Genomic DNA, 21,536 nt, shown 5'->3' with positions numbered 1-21,536 from the left:
AAGTAAAGAAGAGCCATGTATGCACCTTCAGTGTGGAGCTGCTTTCCTCTTTGTCCCTCACCTCTGTGTCTCTCATCTCTCACATTCACACTTACACAAACACATATTTTCATTCTGGATGTGACAGCTGCAGAGCACTTTGACAAATTTGCTTTCCAGTCTCCAGTCCCCATTCTACTTCTACTGTTATTTTATTATTATTTTTTTCTCTCTTTCCCACTTCTTGTTTTGTCTCCATCTCCCCCTGGGCTTTCTATTACACTGCAAAGGTCACATTCATGTCACCTCCACGTTTAAAACCCAATGTACCCGCGTGTCAGAGGGCACAGCTTTGTGAGGACAAGTGAACTTGGACTTTAAACTGTGATAATAGCCAGTGGGTATTACAAAAGAACACAAGCTGACTTCTCTGAATGGTAACACTCTTCTTCTTGCATCGTTCATGCGCATGTGCAAGGCTAGCAAACTTCTTCTTCCACAAATTCCCCTCTATCTGAAAACTGTCATATACCGCTATGGATTGTTGTGCAGATAAGATCCTCAGTCAGTCGATCAATCAGCCAGGCTGGAGTTGTAGAGGCTAATTTAGGAACAGTACAGCAATTGCAATGCCAATGTCAACGACACAGGCAGTCCCTGAATGGTCCATGTGGGTTTATGAGTGCAGTGTATGTTCCTTTGACACAAACGGTAAAACAATCACTCTGTTGTTATGGCCGGGAGAGAAAAGGGGATGAATATCAGTGTCAGAGTGATTCTAGTTCTGAGTTTTGATGAGTGGGTTTAAGCTCCTCAGGGAATCTTTGGCTTGGGGAGGCATGAGCGATTCACAGGGATCAGGATCTTGGCTGACCCAGGGTCTTTGAGCCTCTGCTGGTCATGCTCCTCCAGGCTGGAGTTGATGCCCCGTGGATCACTGCAAGGCTCTGATCTGCGAGGCTGAACCAGCGTAGTGCGACACAGACTTCGAGGCTGCACCTGGGGTCCCCCGTTAAAGCAGGGAAGGCCTCTGGACGGAGGGGGCAGCTGCTTGGTCCGGTTAGCCAGAGGCCCTAAGGAACACCCAGGCTTAAGAGAAACAAAGCCACCGGCGGCCCCTGGCTTGAGTGCAGGGAGAGACACGCGCTTGTGAAGGCGAGGAGGCTGCAGCATGCGAGGGGAAGCCGAACTAGCAGATGTAGGAGTGACAGAGTTCTGCAGTATCCCAGCGGGGGCCCTCCACTCACGCTGGGTTGCAGGCTGAGCTGCTGATGCTGGACTGTCTCTGGCATTTACCCCCTGTGGAGCCCCAGTGCCTGGGAGGTGCAGGTGGGTGCTGAGGAGATGACTCAGCTCGTCTGGGACTGCTGACCCACACACATATTCCATAGGGTCTTGAAGCGGACAGGCAGCATCTATATGGGTTCCTTCCTTTGGTGTATTCCTCGTGAGGTCACTGCGGCCCTCGGTGGGGGGAGTTTTTACTCGTCTTCCCTGGTGGAGGTGCTCTCTGAGGCAGTGGTTGAAAGGCTGTAGTATTTGAGGCTGCAGAGGAGAAAAACAACACATCAATAAGTTTCTGAAACAGGAACATTCAGTGAATAATGAGGTAGGACTTGTTTTTATGTTCCTGAAATGACTGGATTTTAAATTTCTCCTTTTTTGGTTATCTTTAATCCTTGCGGAATCCAGACTTTTTGAATATTTTGCGGCTGCAAAGGAAATCGTAATGGAAAAAACAACTGAAAAATGTGCCTTTCTTTGACTTGTTTATTTAGTCTTCAATATCACAGCCTCTTTCCACCACCAGTCACTGAACTATTTCCACAATGGCAGAGGCAAAGTCACAGAGGAAGCCCTGATTCAGCACTTAAAAACAGCAGAGGAGAATAACCTTGCCATGTGAGTTCCTGGAATCCACTGAAGTCTTTTGAGTCATTTTGTGAGCGCTGCTGCAGACGGGCTTCAAAACATTCAAACTGAGAGCTACGGTGTCTCCTGCCAATGTAAGAGCATGCTGAGCTGCACACCGCATGAAATTTAGACCAACAATGGTGCTGTCCTCCACCAGGGGACATCCAGAATGTGAACAAAAAATCACAAACACCCGTACAATCCAATGCAACCCTACAACAGCCCTGCAACAATGACTCCAAGCTACGACTTCAGATGAGCTGAATGAACACCTCTCCAGCACAGACTCAACAAAAACTCATCATGACTTCGCACATTCTAGACACTGTCTGCATCACAGCTCCACTCCAATTTTGCTTTTAAAAGAGTTACCACTATATGCCCAGATAATGTGTAGTTTCATATAATAACTTTTTGCAAACAACTAAGTTGGAAAACATTTCCAAATAAGCAGCAGAATACAAGACCAATGGTAGCGGCAGTGGTAGTCCATACAACCGGCAGCAGAGAAGAGTTTTTCAGATCAGAAAAAAAATCAATACTGAGCTACATATGAATATCTTACAGTATATGAGTACATTTTTCTGAATATGTTATGACCTCGAGATCTACACAAAATCCTTTATATTATTTCTCATGCTGCCCTGCTTAGTCTGAGAGTGATGCTGTAAGGCAAACTGATGCCAGAACAGCAGAACCTAAAGAACCTGAACCCACTTGGAACATCCAGAATTGAAAAAAGCTTAAACTCAGTCTTAGCAGCATTGTACCCACTGTGAGTTCAAAGTAAAATGATCTCAGAGGACGTGAATATGTAGCTGTGCAGGCCAAGCTGCTCTGCCCATCTCTACCATCAGTCATTTGTGTTGTGAGTGGGAGTAAATGTCCGAGGCCACAGCTCCATCTCCTGGTCCTCTGCCACAATGCGTCCACTGGCCAATTACAAAACCCTAGTCCACCTCTCAGTTTGATGCTGCATGTTTTGTTCATGCCAAGCAAAGCAATGCTGTTTAGATTTCAAAGTTTGCACTTTAAAAACTCCTCCTTTCTTTTGCTTCTCACAGTAACTCTAATTGGACTGCCATTCAGATCATAAGCATGTTACTAAGTCTTTTTTTTTTTTTAGCTTTGACATACTGCTCAGTCTGAGGACTCCCTACTGATTTCCACAACTCAAAAACACACAAAGGACTTGTTCAAAGCCACAATTACGGTGTCACGGTGTTAGGTGTCGCCAATGTAAATCAACTAAATAAACCATCAAAAAGTTGAGACATTATTTATAGAATCCCATTTTCAAAATGATAAAGTAAAACACAGTGAAACATTATAAATGCAGGCCTAGTGCTATTTTTTCGTGGTTCATGTTGAAGATACCAACTGAAATGTCTGTGTCAATATAAGAATACCAGTAATATAGGATACCTCTGATTGTGAGGTTTGCACTGAGTGCATATATTTATAGCTGATCCAGTTGGAAGGGGCCTCTGACATGGATAGCAACATGCAGAATCTACAGTATGGGGTCGCAGTCAATGATTATTCGCACCTACAGCTGTCTGCTGCAGTGCTAATAATAAGCAGCAATCATTTTGCGCTCCTCACTGCACTGCCAAGAAGTAAATATCTCAGCTCCCTGATGATAGCTATCACTTCAACAGAAAAACACCCGTCGAACGGAGAAAGGTGCCAATTTGCGGCACCTGGAAGATATCAGGGCCCCACCACAACCAATCTCATCTCCAGGCTCTCTCCCCACAAAAACGGCTGTGTGATTTGAAAAGCAACATGCAAGAATCTGAATATGGATGTAAATAATCCGCATTATGTCTGTGAGAAGACGAATGAATGTGATTGCAGCACGTAAGCAGATGAGAGTGGCAATATGGTGGCAATCCATTTCAAAGCTATCTTAGGTTTTGTAGAATCATTTCATATAGGTGGCTGTGAAAATGGTGATTTAGATTGTCTTTGAATTGAAGCCATGGAAACAGTGTGAGGTCAGAGGACATGTGATGACGCAGATTTGTCTTTTGCTTGCTGTGTTTAATTGCTTTTCATAGGGGAGTTAGAATGAAGCCGATTGCTCAGGACAGCCATTACACCCATTCACGTCCGATAACGCGCGGTATTCTTAAATGTTAAGTGCTCCCTTAAAAACACAAAACACTTTAAGGTGAACACCTAGAATAATGAAGCACCTGTTCGACGAATAAAATATAGAAAAAATCCACACAGAGATTTACCAATGCATGCATAACAGTTCTCATATACTTAATTTGACAGGATGGAACAAATTAAAAAGACACCGATGTAAAACTGAGAATAACTAAAGCACAAAAACAAGGCAAAACAGTCCTAAAAAATTCAACAAAGAACATGGAAATGAAAGATGAAAAATATGAAAACTAAAACAGCATCACTGTGACCTCCATTAACAAGAGCAGACCAAAGATCCAAGTAAAGATACACAAGATCAAAAACTCGAGAGGAAAAAAAAAAAGGCATGCACACGCAGATGTAGAAGGGCATGCGTTTGTCGTGCCACATGATGCCAAACCCCAGCCCAGCGTGCAGGAGGTGGGGTCATGAGGGCAGCATGTTGACTGCAAGAAAGGATTACTGTACCACGCTGTGTCATAGAAGTACTGCACTAGGCGCTCCACTCCTTGTCAAAGGCATTATGTGTGGGGAGGCAGAGGCAGAAGAGAACATGGGAGATTTAGTTTCAGCTTTTAAGCACAGAGATCAGGACATAAAAAGAGTTAAAAGACAGGGAGAGAGGGAGATGCAAGAGAAAGAGAGAAAACAAGGAGGGGGTCCAGACGTGAGACAGCTCTTGGGGTTAAGAAATTGTAAATGCAGAATTAACACCCGGCCCATGCTCGCAAGAAAAGATCACGCATTAGCTCACCAAACAAACCAATTTACTCCAAGATACAATTACTGCATCCTCCTTTCAGAGAAAACTGTGTGAAGACAGAAATTTTCTATTCTAAAGAGCTTTTTTCCAAGAACTCTCTGCTGCTCAGTTTACAGCCAGAGCTCCCCATGGGGGGTCAGATCATTAGTGGGCCCTTCCATTGTTTCTCATCTTATATCTAAACATGACTGCATACCGGCTATATATTAGTATGCTTCAGTGTCATTACCTCTTCCTCCTACTGTTTTCTCCCACTCCATATATATTCTTTTGATACCCTGTGTTTTCCCTATTTAGACCACACAATCAACTGGTGGGAGAAAATGCACTTTGACTGAATGCTGGGCTGTGCTCACATACTGTATTTGTCAAAATAAGCCTGTAAACACAGAGTGCACCTGATATTGAAATAACCTGAGATATTCTACAAAAACACGCTTGTGTCACATTGTGTCACCTTCCATCTCAGTACAACACCGAGCTGCACTGGCACAGATCAAAGGAACAAAGCGCGGGGTTATTTTCTTTGTTTCCTTCTTCATTTTTTGTTTTGCTTTTTTCCCTCTCTCACTTATGCACATTGAATTTATTGTCATTCTCTTTACTGGCCTCCCTTATTTGTTACCACATCAGCACAGTATAACAGAAAAGCTTTGTCGTGGGATGCACTGACATAGGTAAGGTTGTTGTGACAGCGCTGTCTTTCTCCATGAAGTCAAACTGTTTAAGTCTGAAGGAAAACGTTGGAAATTTCACTTTTATATCCAAAGCAAAGATCAGGTTATGGTCATGTGACCTGTTCAAGAACAGATAAAAAGGTCTTCTGTTCGAGGAACTACGATTATATCACACTGACACTATTCTTACTGCAAATTATGGTAAATATGTTCTTTTTGAACGAATGTCTACAAACAGCAGAGTGCAGTCAGGATTAGAAATACAGGTACCTGCAGGTTTTAGAAAGTCGACTAATTAGCCAGGTCTGACTGAACACAGATAACAGAGGGGAACTGATGCTGTCAATGGGCAGCATAGGAAAAAGACACCAGATAATTAATTGTAAAGGGACAAGAAGTCAGACTGTGTTCAGCAAAAGAAAGAAGAAAAACCTATTTTGCATGTCACTAATCTTGTTACAAATGAATCTGAAAGTAGACATCCAGCACAAATAGTCCATACAGGAATAGTTGTCTGATGTCTACTTGTGAAAAAAAAAGCAGTTTACAGTGTTTTAATTGGAGATAAAGTTCAGGCTATTTACAGACCCCTGGATATGTTGTGTTATGAAACGATGGAGAAGAGGTTGCAAAGGATGTTAGTGACTCACTCTGTCTGCGCTGGGGCATGCTGGTACGGGTCAAGCCCTGGTGCTGTGCCTGCCACGGGGACAGCAGAGGGGTGGGCAGCACACCCTACGCAGAAAAAAAACACAAAGGACAAAAGGCATGACGTACCAGAACACACACACACACACACACACACACACACACACACAGAAGCATGCTCACACAGAAAACACACTCACAGGCATAAACACATTGTTAATGAGTATGGACAGCCCAGTTAACACAGCAAACAGAAACACACACGGGCAGACATGCACACATATACTGCCATGCACAGACCAACACACCATCCACCCATCCATCCTCATTACTCCATGTTAATGAGACAAAATGAAGTCCTTAACATCACGTTTCCCTCTTTTATCCCCCCTTAAGGGGAACAATACCCTGATAACATCATATACATTCTGCATCAGCTTGCTGCAACTATTAGCTCGAGCTACATACATATATTTGATGTTTACACTGAGTGAAATATTGAGCCAAAGATCCATGTTTTATTGGCTGCACTATTGCTTGAAATGGAAATATTCTAGATGTCTTGTGTAGAATTCTGTACCCATTTCGCAAACATATGGTGTTTTATATCTGTGGATCTCTACTAGAATTCAAAATAAACTTCAACGATCAGTATTTTGATCCCAGTCTTGGTCTTTTCTTCAGTGCTGATTTCCAATGGCGTTGCACCTACAGCACAACAATCTGAACATACATAAATAAGTACTGTTTACACTTAAAACACATCAACATCTTAAGATATTGTTAAGTATCCAAACACAAACATGAAGCAAAACATTGGTTTCCAAACCTTCAGCCACTACAATGTTTGTATTTGCTCATTTAGACTTTCTAAAACCCAGGAGGTGATTTTCTCCTATTGTTTGATACAATATTATACTCATTATCCTACAAAACATCCACTACCTGGAGACTTCCGATGCTGTTTTCCCTGGACCACAACCATGTTTTCCTCCTACTTTATAATTGTTAATACTTTTTACACAGAGTCAAATATGTAACCAACCGTCCCCTGTGCCTAGCCTACAACCCACTGTAGAAGAGCATTCTATCCAAGGAAAAGACTTCACACAGGTGAACCAAACAAACCATACAACCTTTCTATCTGTCACACTGATAGCTGACAGTTTTATAAGCTGGCAAGGGAAGTGGGAGGATTTTTCATAAAGCTGTGATGCCATCACTAATTGTGAATTTGACATCTACTGAATATTTGAGGATGTTTTTCTGAGTTTCTTTAGCGCACCAGTCTTATGTTACACTGTCGGAAGATTCGCCAGAATGATAAATTAACACTTAAAGTATAATTAGTTCCACAAAGTGGCAAATCCATAGGTGTTAAACACAGCTTCTAATGGAAACACAATGTGACAGCTGGAATCACTGTCAGTGCGGCTCATTGTCCCAGCTCTACATAAATGGTATATTTCAGCCCACTTTCTTACCACATCTAATCTACTTTCTCATTTTATCACACTATGCTTTCTGTCGTCTGAACACTTTGTTTGACCAGCATCTGTCTGTGCCCAAACATACACCTGAAAGAACACAAGCCTTTTTCTTGATACCAAACCAACCTTCAGGTTAAGCAATTCAAAGATCCCTGACCCCCATCGGAGAGGCAAAGTGAAGAGGCAGCAGGGCCATCACGTTAAGCACACAGACAGACTAAAATCTTATCAAATGCTACTCCCTTCCTCAGCTGTGGAGAGGGCCGCTGCTCAAATAGGACTCTAATACAGAAAAGAGAAGTACCAAATCTGTCAGGGGCAAGAAGAAACACAGAGAAGAGAAATAGTAGACAAAAAAGGGGGTGGGAAACTTCCCAGCAGGTCCAGTCCAGGCTATTTCAGCGGCCTCCTAGTGTGACTGCTGGAGGGGAGAGGAATGAGTTTCCCTGATCTGCTCTCATCCATGTCCTTTCTTGAACACCAACAACTGTTTCAGCGGGAGGGCTCGGCAGAAGACTCCCGTCGAGGCTTCATTTGCAGAGAGTAAAACCTTAGGCGATGAGAACAGGAGGGTATGTTGGAGGGCTCTCGAACGATTCTGACAGTGTCTGGCAGCTTTATTAGACCTCGGCAGCAGCTTAGTCTGTCAGTTTTTTGCAATTTTCTATCACTGTAAAGGCTCTCCAATGAGCGGCTGACAGAGCTTCACAAGGACAGGGAGAAAGAAATTGGGAAATCTAAAAGTTTTTCATATTTCATAAATTTCATCAAAAGTTCTTTCATTTCACACCCACTAGCGCAAAGACCCTGGGTTTGATGCTCAGTAGTGGTATTGCAGCTCGGTTCTTTCCAAAACACACAACTGTTCACGAGTGGAAAGCGAACAAAGGTTGCTGCACTTCTTCCTTCTGATTGGTCGTGCCTGCACAGCTGAGGTGAACTAGGTCCCCGGCGCTGAGAGGATAGCCTAAACCACATTACAACCTCCTGGTAAAACTCACGAGGTAGCGGAGGAAGTCTGTCTGCAGTACTCTCGGGGACAACAGTAGTTAGCAGTGACAAGAACTGCAGTGCATGTGGAATTTGGCAAGAATAGCACAGATTGTTCTTTGGGTACGTCATTTTTCAGTTTGTGCATAAAGAAGTAGGTGCTTGTTATAGGCTTATGAAATATTGCTTCATTCTACGGCAAAAAGCTTGAATGACATTTAGCTGGTCATATAAAAAGAAATAAAGGGACAGAACATTAATAAGTAAAGCAGCAGTTGTGTCTGAAATATCATTTTCATGAACAGAACATCAGTGACGGTAGCAGTTCATCTGTTAAGCTACTTTGGCTGTGAAACTTGCCGAAGTAGGACAAGAATTTAAAGGTCGAGTAAAAGTTGTTTTTTGTGATCCTACAGCCTTTTTTATCAAGTAACAACAGTATATAGAAGAAACCATGATGCTGTGCCCCTTAAACGGCCTCTCTCTGCTTGAATCCCTTAATCCACTACACAGTTTCTCGTCTTTGCCTACAGCTAATACCTCAGGTCGAACCACAATGTCTCATTTCACTGACTTTGGCAATTAAATCCTCACCTGTCCAAAATGACTCTGTTGTGCATTGTGTATTAATGAGTGTAAGTAAGTGTGTGCATGTGTGTGTGTGTGTGTGTGTGCGTGGATGTGGGTGGAGAGAGATGTCAGGATCTGAGAGGGAAAAGCTTCTTCTTTCAACCTACAGCTGAACACTGATCACTAACAGTGTTCAATCCTCCCTCCCCTGGCCTCTCTCTCTCTCTCTCTCTCTCTCTCTCTCTCTCTCTCTGTCTTGCCATAACAAAAAATTGATCTAATTACATCTGAGGAAAAGAAGCAGAGGTACTGTCAAACAAAGACCGACACAGAAGACAAAAATGCAGCGAAAGAAAGAAATCACTGAGGCAAGGAAAAAAGCAAATAACAGAGTGAGAGAGCAAAACCATAAAAAGGCATGAAGGGAGGTGTGAGGAGAGAAGAGGAGATGAAGAAGAGGATGTTTAAAAGCCAGGGAGGGAGTAGGAGGGTAGCTGTAATTATCTTCTCTGTCTGCCACTGATGAAACACTGACTATTGTGTTGCCATTGTTTCACTGCTGCTGCTCATCTGCGTGTTTGTTTATCTGGGTTATTAACAAGGTCGGCTCCCCAGTCCTCAGTCTGCTGAACTCATTGTGCAGTCACGCTGAGTGTGTGCCCTGCACTTGAGTACAAGAGATACGTGTGGCACATCCCACACACAGCAAACACACACAAACATATGCAGACAATCAGGGTCTCTCTCTCTCTCTCTCTCTCTCTCTCAAACACGCACAAAGAACAAAAACAAACTGTGTAGTCTTCTATTGTGGTGAGTCTGAAATTACTAAAATCATACTGCTCATGTTGTATTTGTTGTGAAAGGCAGAGGAGGCACAGAAAACATATCTGCTGCTGTGATTGCTCTGGGGAGCTATTCAAGAAAATTCTTTTTCTACAAGTGACATTTAAGTAGCGTCTAATGTCACACTTAGTGCGCGTCTTGCAGCAACAAGTGTGTACAATACAGTATTTGCTGCAATTTGTAATTTGACAGGCATATACCATAATGTGAGACTTCTTTTTTCCCGAGCATGCTTTTGGACTCCAAATTGGATTGTAAGCAGATTAAAATGTGAAGCTGCAGGAGCTGGTGCCCAAAGCAGTTGGTTGGGATATGCTGCCAAAGCCTTCCTACGGACTGTGAAGTTAGGAGATGAGTACATCCCTGGTCTCCAAAAACAGAGGAACTGATTAACGCAGCCTACAGAGCAATAGCACATGCTTTGATTCCTGATAAAAAAAATAAATAATGGGAATTAATGGCTCGCTTGAGGAGAATATATCAACTGCACGAAGACGCTGCCTGAATAATAAGCTGCACACTGAAAAGAAGATGTCCTTAAATAGCTAGGTCCAAGGGTCATAAGTCACAATCTTACATCTTTGTTTTACTCTTAATCTGAGTTCAGAGCACAGTGAGATTTCCCTGAAGACCATGTTCAAGTTATTGGCAGAACTCCAGGGAGAAAGCTAGGGACTCAACTCTAGACCTCTCAGTATCAGAGTGTAAATTTTACCCTTTGGGCTACAGATAAAGCAACTAGATATCAACATTCAAGATATAAAAAGATTATAGTTACTGGCCTTTGACATCAAAATTATTCTTGGCTGATCCGTTCAGCTTAGCACTCAAAAATACTATCAGAGGGCAAGAGCTACTCCAGAGCACTGATACAGCAGCACTTTAAATGTCAGAAGCGCAGAAAATCAACAGAGAAGGGCATTTCAGAGAGTAAGAAGGGGGAAAAAAATAGAAAGATGACACCAGATTGTGAATTTCTGAGGGCCTATGTGCATGCATATCTTGGGACAGAAGTACTGAAAAGCGAAACAAAGTCAGACTCAATGTATGTGCGAGTGGCAAGAAAGAAAATATTATTTGTGTCAAAAACGTCAAACCAGAGAGACAGACTCAAAAAATAAACAACCACATTGGAAGATGGTGTGAAATAACACAAGAGTTAAAAGGGAAGCGTTGTATGAGGAACACTGTGAACCTGAGTTTGCTGAAGGTGCTAAACCTGTCAGGAAGAGCTTTGATACCATCTAAAAGTAAGAAAAAACGGAGAGAGAAAACATCCTTTTCTCTCTGTTATTTGTTTACTCCGTGCTCGCTTTTCTTCTTACATTGCCATAAAAATTCACAGCTTACATTTTAGAGCAATTGCTCGCTCTGAACAGTAAAAATGCCACTAACATAATGTGTTTGCTGCAGAACACAGGGCAGGAAATAGTCTTCACCCTGGTGATGGCACAGTAATGTAGATTAAAGGATGAGAAAAGGGAGGCCAACAGAGAAATAGCTGAAAAACAGGAGTAACAGAATAGAGAGAAAAGCACAGTCTCAATCTAACTGTGGTGTGGGTATTATACACCAGGTTCTACAGGTCACAGGTAGATGATCCCACCACGGACATGATTCCCACAGAGCACAGTTAGCCTTGCTTTGACTGTTGCCATAGCAACTAATAACCTGTACGCTCTTGTGGTAAGCAGGGACCGACAGTTAGTGAGCTTGCTTGATGTCCTTTATTTTTTCCTCTGCAGCCTATGTGCACTACATTAAAATACACTTTTGACCAATACCTTTTAACAGCTGCTGGACCTCATTTCTATCATTTATTAATGCAGCTATGCTGAAAACAGTGGTATACCTTTTCTCTATGTAATCTCCTTATACTGCTTTGTGTGTGTGTGTGACTGTCACCTTTTAGCTGAGAGCGGGTCAATTAGTGGAGTGTTTACCAGGCACCCTGCCTGTGGCACTCCTGCTATTGAATCAATACTTGGCTGCCACACAGCATGCTATTATAGCATGACACCGAACACACTGAACACACATCTATCCATCTTCCACCTTTCTCTCTCTCTCTGCGTCCCCCTGTCTACTTCCACCCTCCCATGAGTTTCCCTTCTCCTGCCACCCTCCTGCAGCACATCCTCCTTTTCTCCGTCACTCAGCATTAACACCAGACCCTGTTCAGTGTGAGATGTGGGTATTGAGAGTGTGAGACAGAGTGACAAACCCACTGACAACCTAATAAACTGTATTCCATGCAGGGGGCAATTCAGACAAGGCTGGCCAGAGAGATGCTGAAGGTAAGCGGGAAAGCGGCTGACTGAATGAAGTGGACTGACTCAGGAACATATTGTACAGTGTACTACTGCAACATTATCTTCATCACTGTTGAAATAAGATCTTAAACTGTTCAACCAGTTTTTAGATATCCTGTTTCGTAACACGATGGTTGAAAGAGAGCACTCTTCAGGAGTACTGTTGTGGGTGCTGTGAATGTTTGGACTCACAGTGTGGTTGGGTGGCCTCCAGTACGTCTGGGTGGCCTTGTCATAGTGATGCTGCATCCGTTTGTCCATCTGTCTGTCGTTCTGTCGTAGTGAAGAGGGAGCCCTCTGGTGGTAGCACTGACACCTGAGCTGCCGGCCTTGGGCAGGCTGAGGAAGCAAGAGGACACAAACCGATGAAAGAAAGCTCATTGCACAATAACTGAATGTTTTACTGTTTATCGTCCTGCTAACCTGAGCCACATTTTCCTGCTTCTACATTCATGCTGGTTAAAAACTCACCACTCTACGAGCAGGAGAACCACAAACATACATTTAAAATGTTGTCAAACCGCTTTGACTGACAACCTGATGTGAGCAATATGTGTGATTTATCAACCTTTTTTAAACTCACATTATAACTTGAATCCAATATGGTAAGAGACCATCAAAGCAACTGATGGTGTCCATTCAATTAGTTTGCAAGTATTTTTTGAAAAATTCAGCATAACTTATACATAAATAGCGGAGCAACTCTATTTGGTTACCAAAACTATGTCTGACAGACAACGCTCATTTTTGCAAGCCTTGGTGAAAAACTTCAATGCATCTCAAACAAGAGGAGTGCATAATCATGAGCCGTCTGCCTCAGCAGCGGTGGAAGCAGCACCCAAAACTGCATTCTGTCAAGTAAGACTGAGAAATCAGTTTTCTATCTTTGATAGCTCCACTTTTCTCTCTCCCATTATTTCATTTTCTCTGCCATTCCCTCAACACACACAGACACACACACACACAGACACACAGACACACAGACACACACACACACACACACACACACAGTATACTGCAATAGACTGGATGCCTGGTGCACACAGCTCCTCTATTGTTTTCTCATTACTCCATTATGTTCAATTCAGTCAAGTGTTCTCCCCTTCTGTCTCTCAGCAGTTTCTCTGTAACACTTCACCTCCCTCTGTTTACCTGACTCTTTACCAACTGCAATATCATCTCTTTACCAATTTCAAGGGCAAACAGCAGGTCCAGTTGCCTCTGACTTTGTAAATTCTGGATATCATATGAACTGGCAGTGCTCAAAGGCTCGGAACTAGTGTTGTTCAAATTGCTATTTTCACACAACCAGAACCAGCACATTCAACTGTGTTTGCTTGTTGTTGTTTTTGTTTGTCTTGGCTTCATCATTGTTCAGTGATGTACAGCAGGGACATCAGAGGCCATGAAAACACAAACTCTCTCCAGCATTCCTCTAACCTAACTTCAGGTGCCCTCCAAATGCTTCAACACAGCATTAGCAGAGTAAACATCTCTGTTTCCTTCGTTTTGCTCTTTCTTTTTCCCCCAACATCTTTACTCTTTCGGCATCTAATCTCATTAATGTCAGGCACAGAAACACGTCCTAGTTTTTTCTTACTCTCTTTTCTCATTGAGGGTGAGGGTGCAACAACATTGTGCTGGGCTGGAGAACCTGCTGTGGGTGGGTGCTAATTCTAATTGGAGAGATAGCGTGTGGCAGGGAGGCTGGCGCACAGGCCCCGCTTTGACATTTTGGTATTTCTTGATACGGCAGGGATTTGAATAATGTCAGCCAAGCATACGGTTGCTTGGCTAACAAGGGAGCCTGGTCAAGACACTAATGAATGTTAGAGAGCGGATGGAGGCAGCTAAAAGCGAACAGAAGAGGGGTTATTGGGAGGCAGTCGTAACCATGTGAGTACTCACACAAGAGAGCATGTAGGAGTCCAGTAACATACCAAGAAGTACCCAAACTCCCACCTCTGATGCAGGGGTACTCCAGTATGTCTTCACTGAACACAGTGGATTTGAACATGCATCATTTTCTCACCACATGGTGTGTATTTATACATCCCTGTCTGTCTTCAATATGCTACAAAGCGTACAAAGGTTGACTACACTCATAGAAAATCATTTCTCCTGTGTTTGTTCACTCTGTTTCTTCTTTTCATGAATTCATTCTCTTGGATCTGATAAATATGGAACTGGTGTAAACGACAGATAATGGAAGGCAGAAGTTGTGCCAGACACACTTAAATATCTCGGACCTGTGGAGAAGTGAACTACCACAACAGCAGCTATATGCTTGAAGCACATGAAAGCCGCATGAAAGCAATGAGCAACCATGAGCACTGCAGCCATCATAGCACTCAAGGAAAACAAGTCTACATCCTGCAATAGACTTGTTGTAACCTTCCTCACATTAATACATGAAATGGGCCGAAATGTCATGCTTCCATCATATTTTCTACAATTTTTTTTTTTTTGTTCTGGGCAAACACAGAGGAAGTTGACAATACATTCCCAGATTGAATGGTTATACTGTAAGTATATACACCCCCCAACTTATAGTATACAGTCTCACTTGTATTAATCCTGCTCACACAAACTCACCATCTGTTCCCGCTGATGTTGTAGCTGTTGACACTGCAATGTCAGCTGAGCAATGGTCTTGTCTCGACTCCTCAGCTCCTCTCTGAGCACCTGCACTTCCTTAATCAGATCCTCCAACTGAAAACACACACACATACAGCATACTGAAGGTTGTAGCAGACAGCCTCCGTTGGAAGTGGAGAAAAACAAAAAATATTTACGGTACACATACAGCATTTCCAATCAATCAAGGCTGCAAACCTCAGGTAAAGTCTCCTACCTGTGATGGAGTGGTATCATCTTCGATCTCCTCAGGAACATCTGCTGGAGAGTCTGTATCCTCAAGCTGGAAGCAAACAAACACACACGCGTGCACAAGCAGAGTACACAGTGAGCTGGATCAATGACATTTGCCTTGGGCATGCCTCAAGAGCAAAATTTCACTACGGTGGAATAAGTTTACTCTTAAGCACATATACTCTGCTGACCCTGAACTGTCAGCACAGATGTTAGATACCTGAGGCAGAGTTGCTGAGTATGTTTTTGACCATTCAATACATTCATTTCATAGGATAAAAAATCCCCTCACTTCAGAGGCTGCTTAAATTAGCTCAGCACTGGTGGGGTTTTTGTCAAAATGCACCTTGTGTATACAGAATATTCAGTGCAATACGCTAAATACATTCTTTTATTTTCCCAATTACTATTTGATTAAGTGTGTCTTGAAATTGCACATTTTAGCGTCACACAAAGGTATTCAATGGACAGCGACCTGAAATGGGAAAAAAAATGAGTGAATCCTCATATTTGGAGGAAAATTATCAAATTTTTAACTATTCACTCAACTTCATGAAATATATATTTAACTTCACACTAGATTCCACCTGCCCCTCATTCAGGTCAGGTAGACTGGTTCGGTCAGAAGCAGCACATGCAAACAGAGTGGAAGCGGATGTCTGACTGACACAAAAAAAAATAAAGGTCAATTAGGATTCAGCAAGGCTGGAGGCTCATTTTATAATCGCTGCCCTGAGCTCAACATCACATTACAAAAAACACAATTAAGAACAGAGTTACTAATGGGCCAACAAAAATATTTTCTCTGTTGAGGCTATACAGCTAAAGCGTTTGACTAATTGCAGTGAGCACAATGAACACATCTGAAAGATGGTGTAGAGGGCAAATTGAGTCGAGGCATTCAAGATAATTTCATTTTACGGAGCGTGCGGTGTGAAGTGCTTGTGTCTCTGTGCATTTCGGCAATTTCCTAGATGAGATTGTGCATTTTTGTATGTGTGTGGGTTTTGTGTGTTCATCTCATATGTAAGTGCACATTTGTATAGCTGACATCTTTTATTTCTCTCTTCTCCTCCCCTGTCACCCTCTCTTCTTCACATTAAATGGATTTCTCAGACTGACAAGCTGAAAGAGAAAAATCTACTAAGTGAACAGATTCTTGCAAGCACAGATAGGGAGTACAGCATATGTAAGCACAAACGCACAACACATATCTCAAACTGTGCATTTCAAGAGAAGTTGCTACGACCTTTACCTAGAAACATCTGTGCATAACATCTCTCTGTTTATATACAGTATGTATGCAGCTCTGTGTGATGACAGGATTTATTAAACTGATGTAATTAAACATTTATACACTTTTAAATACTTAAAGCAGAACAATATTAACAATTAAAACTAGCTTAGTTCAGTTTTGTCAGAAGATACTTTTCATGTTGCTCAAGCTGAACACCTCAGGACACTATTGATGTGGTGTACTGCTGGGAATCTTAGGGAGAGTATTCAAAGTATTGCTCTGGCAAATTAATATAAAGCTGCATTAAATAGACCAAACAGCAGCTGAAATCATACCCAGAATCCTGACACTTCACAGTTATCTGGCCTCATTATAAGACCAAGCCTGGGAGTGGTGACATGGTCTGCATGTTATTTGTGTGTGACATCTTCAAAGGGTGATGCTACAGCATTAGAACCATGACAAACATATATGAGTCACATCATTTTCTGTCACTGGACAATATGGACTTGGTATAAGTGTTAGTAGTACTGTATTACTGTATGTGCATGCGTATGTGTAAGTGTGTGCAAGCTTTGATATATGCAAGCGTACACATTGTGTAAATTCTTCCTGCAAACGTGGGTCAAACCTGTAATAGCGTTTTGAGCCTGAGCAGCTGGTTCTTCAGCGAGCTGCAATCCTGAGTCATGTGTTCGAGTGTGAGCTCATCCAGCATCGCCATGTAGCCATGCTGCCTGCCTTCAGAGGAGACAGGCCGTGAAGAGATCCTTGAAGCCTTGAGACCATCATAGCGCTGGAAGACGTGGGCCCTGAGACACAGACAAATTAGGCGGTCAGAAAAACAGAATGGTGTTGCTGTTATTGCAGTTTTACATTTCTACTTTTGACTTCTTTTCTGGCAAATTTTTGGAATCTTTCAAGCCTAACCAACCTGTTATCATTGTGGAAATGATCTGGTCCGCTCCAGCGGTGGTGTTTACGCCGCTGCCCCTGCCGACCGGCCCTCTCTGAGTGCTCAATGTGGGACATCTTGTCTGCGTCTATACAGGCAGAATTTATAACATAGTGAGTCAGAGTAAAGAAACATCTCTGAAACAGAGAGGATGCAAGTGAAAGATAAAAAAGAATATACACTGAGCTATCTGACCTGAAATCTATAAAGCCAGCGTTTGTGATATACTGCAGCTGCAATATAGATGCAAAGAAACTTCTGCTTCTGCTTGTTGAAACTAGTACGTGCTTGTGGTGGGAGATGAGCTGTATTTTTCAGAGGTTAGCATTAGTTTTTTCTCTATTTTTCTATGTCTGCTTCTTCTACCACCCTAAGGTGTACACACACATGCAAAATGCAAGACTATGGGTCAATTTTTCTTATCTTGTGATAATGAATACTCCTGTGTACATTTCAAATACTCTATTCTAGGATATCTGCATATAAATCATGATCTGATCCATCTTATTCTCTATTTCTCTCAACTGTCTCCCCCATCAAATGCAAACACACACTTGCACAGACAGCGACAGGCTATTTTATTTTCCACGAAGTAAAAGGACACAGTATTTGGCAACACTCAATAGCATATAGTTGTGAAATGAACCATGACTGTAACAAAATTGACAGCTAACAGAGCGCGACCCCCAGGAAATCAAAAGGACCCTTGGCTTTCTATATGCTAGACAGTCTCTGAAAAGGGAGGAAAAGAGATAAAGAAATCTTGGAAGATTTAAAGACCCAATCCAAGGAATGCAGCAGTGGTGGTTTAAATACCTTACCCCGAGTGTCACCACATAGCACAGGAGCAGACAGCCTGTTTCATTCTGTACTGGAAACTTGACTACTCTCAATAACTTTTCCTTTCAGCTCAGAAAAAGTCCTCAAAAAAGTAATACGACCGGAATATATTCCAACTTGGAAAAAAAAAAATCCATAAAGGCAGAGAAACTCAGACGCAGAATGGAGAGAAATGACTCCTTCTCCAGTCAGCTGGTGAGCAGTTAAAGGGCCAGAGAGAGAACGTCAAAGCAGCTCCCTCCCCGCCTGGTTCTGTCTTTGTTGACAGTCTTGTTTTTCTGGGAACTCCCTAGGAACTGGAGCTGGGGACAGATGACTGTGGTGGTGGTGGTGGTGGTGGTGAGAGAGAGGCTGGGGTGACTGGTTTGTGTCCAAGCTGCGAAGTCACCAGCTGAAGCAGGCGAAGGAGAAAAGCTGGGGCCTCTCTCCTGTCACGGGACAACTGGACAAAAATCTTACAAGAGGTCCTTCCTTTTTTTTTTACTCCTCTTCTCTGCTCCCCCTCTTCCTGTTCTATGGCAGAGTCAGGGTGAACTTTGAGGGAGGAAACACCCATCCCTATCCCACGTCTCAGGGCCTGCCCTGTGGGCTGGGTCTAACTGGACACCAGCCTGTCTTGCTTTCACCCTGCCTCTTGTGACACTAGCTCTAGCCATGACATAGAGTGCTATAAATATGGCCGCTTCCTGAAAAGGAGTAGGAAGGTACGACACTCCAATTCACATTCCTCTGGAGTGAACATTCCTCTCCCCCTCTCTCTGTCTCCTATGTCTCGAAAACAAGAAGATCACTGTTTACAGACTAAATAATGATTCCAGGGTTGTAAAGCTGCCTCTAATGAAAACACAGCTGAAGGTTTATTTGGTACACCTTGCTAAAATCAGTTCTGTCTAATTCAAAAAGCCTGCAATAAACTGTAACTTCATGAAGGATGTAATGTTCAGTTTTTGTATGAGCTGCTGTAGAGGCAGGTACGACTTCCTGCAGGTCGTTGCATTAGACAAAGTGTAGCTAACACACTCACAACTTTGCGTGTGCTCGTGCTCATCCATATGCTTGTATGTGCACATGTAAGCTAACATGCCCTCTGTATATTGCATTTTGTGGTGCTTCTTAAAGTCAAGTCCGTCAGTGTCAGAGTCATTCCATAGTAAACTAGTCCATCAAACACATTAGCCATGAGTGGTGCTGTGATAGGGCTGGCTTCATGACTGACAAGGGAAAATTCACTTCCTAGACTTCATTACATCTCATGACAGTTGAGGTCAATATTGCTAAACCCTCCTTTGCCTCTCTGCTCCTCATCTCATATATGTGACACACACTATCTGATGAATCCATTTTAACGTTGTCAACACTGTTATTATGTGGTAATAATGTGACCTGATTACCTTTAACACCTACAAAGAAGTCATTTTACTGATTGGTAATTGATTACGTTTACAAAGTGAAAATGGGTTACAGAGAAAACTCCTAAGACTTCAGTAGATATGACATCAAGCTGAAAGTGGGTGGTAATTTGGAATAGTAAGCTATTAAACTAATCACGCTAACACCATACTGTTGTTGTCGAGGCAATCAAATGTAAACTCTGTTCGTTCTAAGCCTGCATATGCACCGTGGTTGTGCTGGTACCATACATGTGTGCATCTGTTCGTATAAACAGAGCTAGACAGCTGGCAGAATGTTTCTCAAAGTCAGCTGCCTAGCTGTCATTCAAGGCATGTGATTGAATAACTCTTCAGCAACCAAATATTAAAAGAGTAACAGTGCATAATAGACAACAAGATGTCCATTAAAAAATTTTAATGGATGTTGCAGAGGTAAATCTTCACCCAAGGCAAGGCAGAATTCAATTTATTCAAGCCACTACATGCCATAAAAGGATATTGCCGGAAATAGAATGCTCAGACCTTGGCAATGCATTAATTTACAATTATGATCAGAACAGTTTTGCTGGAGGTGCCTGCTTATACAAAAATAATGGCCAACCTCTAGCCAATGAAACTGTACCATCTGTCATGGCCATAGAATAACCTTGCAAATTTAAATCTTAGTAGCTGCAATCACAGTGTTGTGTGTCTATGTGTGCTCTAACCATGCAAGCCATCCTCTGGGAGGTCCACATCCAGCATGAGGTCATCATCGTCCAACTCTCCAGTTCCCGGAGGGTCCAGGTTGTTCAGGATATCCTGAGAACGATGAAAATCGCAGGTAAAGCGCACTTAAATGTCAGGCATTAGATGACATATTATAGGCACGTAATGAGTGCATTCAAGTCATTATATCATTTTGTCTCTGGACAAAAGTGCTTTTGCTCGGTAAGACCAACTGCTGGGAGAGAAATATGATGGGCCAGATCCATGTAACTGTGCACAGATTCAGAAACCAAACAAAAAAACACATAATGCACAAAAGCACAAACACACAGGCGCAGTCTGCCTGCTAAAGCATACTTTTATGTGAAGCATCATTTTGAAATTGCGTGGATCATGTCCATAAGCCTAATTCCCCCTCCTACAGTTAGCCAGACATGGATGTTCACATACAACTATCATCTTGTTTTGATATATATCAGGATCCTTCTGTTCTTGGTCTGGCATGAGCAATGTCTTCTAACAGCATCAAGCCAGCTTTCTCTTGCTAAACACCAGGATATGTCATGAAATTGAGCACACAAAGGCATCACTTATGCTGTGATATATAGAATTCTTATTTAATGATTTACTGCGTAATTTGGGTGGTGACATGAATGGACAGAAACACAAATACAGTAACTGGAACAACTCTACAATGTATAATGTAATCACACTATACATTTTAAGTGGATGTCTTACTATACACACTCTTTTTAATTGTATTATGACCTTTGTATATTCATTTTCTATCCTCTATGTCCCATTTATTAATATCTATTTTCATTCCTCATAATTGATTGTTTTACTGTCATTAACAAACACAATGAAACACTATCAATGGCAATTTTCTGTGACAGTGTTTCTCAGTTCTTTCACTTCAACAGCATATTGCATACATCAAGACACAGATAACAGAGCAGCTTCTGGAAAAATATCACTCAATTATGATTGATGATTCAGAACAACCTGAAAACCCAACAAAAACAGTTCTCATAAAAGCCTCTGAATATGCAGTTAGACTGACTGTTTCCCCACTGTCTACCCAACAATTCAAAGTGTACCCAAAAGCAAAGGAATGAATCAATAGTTCAAAGCTTTATTTTTTCAAGGCAATTTTGTGCTTCGCGAAACTAAATTGACAGGCTT

General features: G+C 42.3%; 1 protein-coding gene across 7 annotated transcripts in view; it reads right to left on the bottom strand.

The window, feature by feature from the left end:
• Window positions 1-215: 215 nt before the first annotated feature.
• Window positions 216-21,536, bottom strand: part of ccser2a (coiled-coil serine-rich protein 2a) — a 45,905-nt gene continuing 24,584 nt past the window's right edge. For 3 of the 7 annotated variants that reach the window (XM_076743104.1, XM_076743105.1, XM_076743106.1), the window contains exons 4-10: window positions 20,351-20,444; window positions 17,392-17,500; window positions 17,089-17,269; window positions 15,204-15,269; window positions 14,945-15,061; window positions 12,542-12,688; window positions 663-1,524 (exon numbers count right to left, since the gene is read on the bottom strand). In XM_076743104.1, the coding sequence (XP_076599219.1) occupies window positions 793-1,524; window positions 12,542-12,688; window positions 14,945-15,061; window positions 15,204-15,269; window positions 17,089-17,269; window positions 17,392-17,500; window positions 20,351-20,444 (1,446 nt within the window). In that variant the 3' untranslated portion in view covers window positions 663-792. Of the gene's footprint in view, window positions 1,525-4,182; window positions 4,562-6,143; window positions 6,229-8,010; window positions 8,182-12,541; window positions 12,689-14,944; window positions 15,062-15,203; window positions 15,270-17,088; window positions 17,270-17,391; window positions 17,501-20,350; window positions 20,445-21,536 lie in introns of those variants that run through there. The other 4 variants (XM_076743109.1, XM_076743108.1, XM_076743107.1 and 1 more) reach the window with 4 other exon arrangements.

Source organism: Chaetodon auriga, chromosome 11 (assembly GCF_051107435.1).
Source record: "Chaetodon auriga isolate fChaAug3 chromosome 11, fChaAug3.hap1, whole genome shotgun sequence".
NCBI lineage: Eukaryota > Metazoa > Chordata > Actinopteri > Chaetodontiformes > Chaetodontidae > Chaetodon > Chaetodon auriga.
This window is presented reverse-complemented; position numbering and strand designations above follow the sequence as displayed.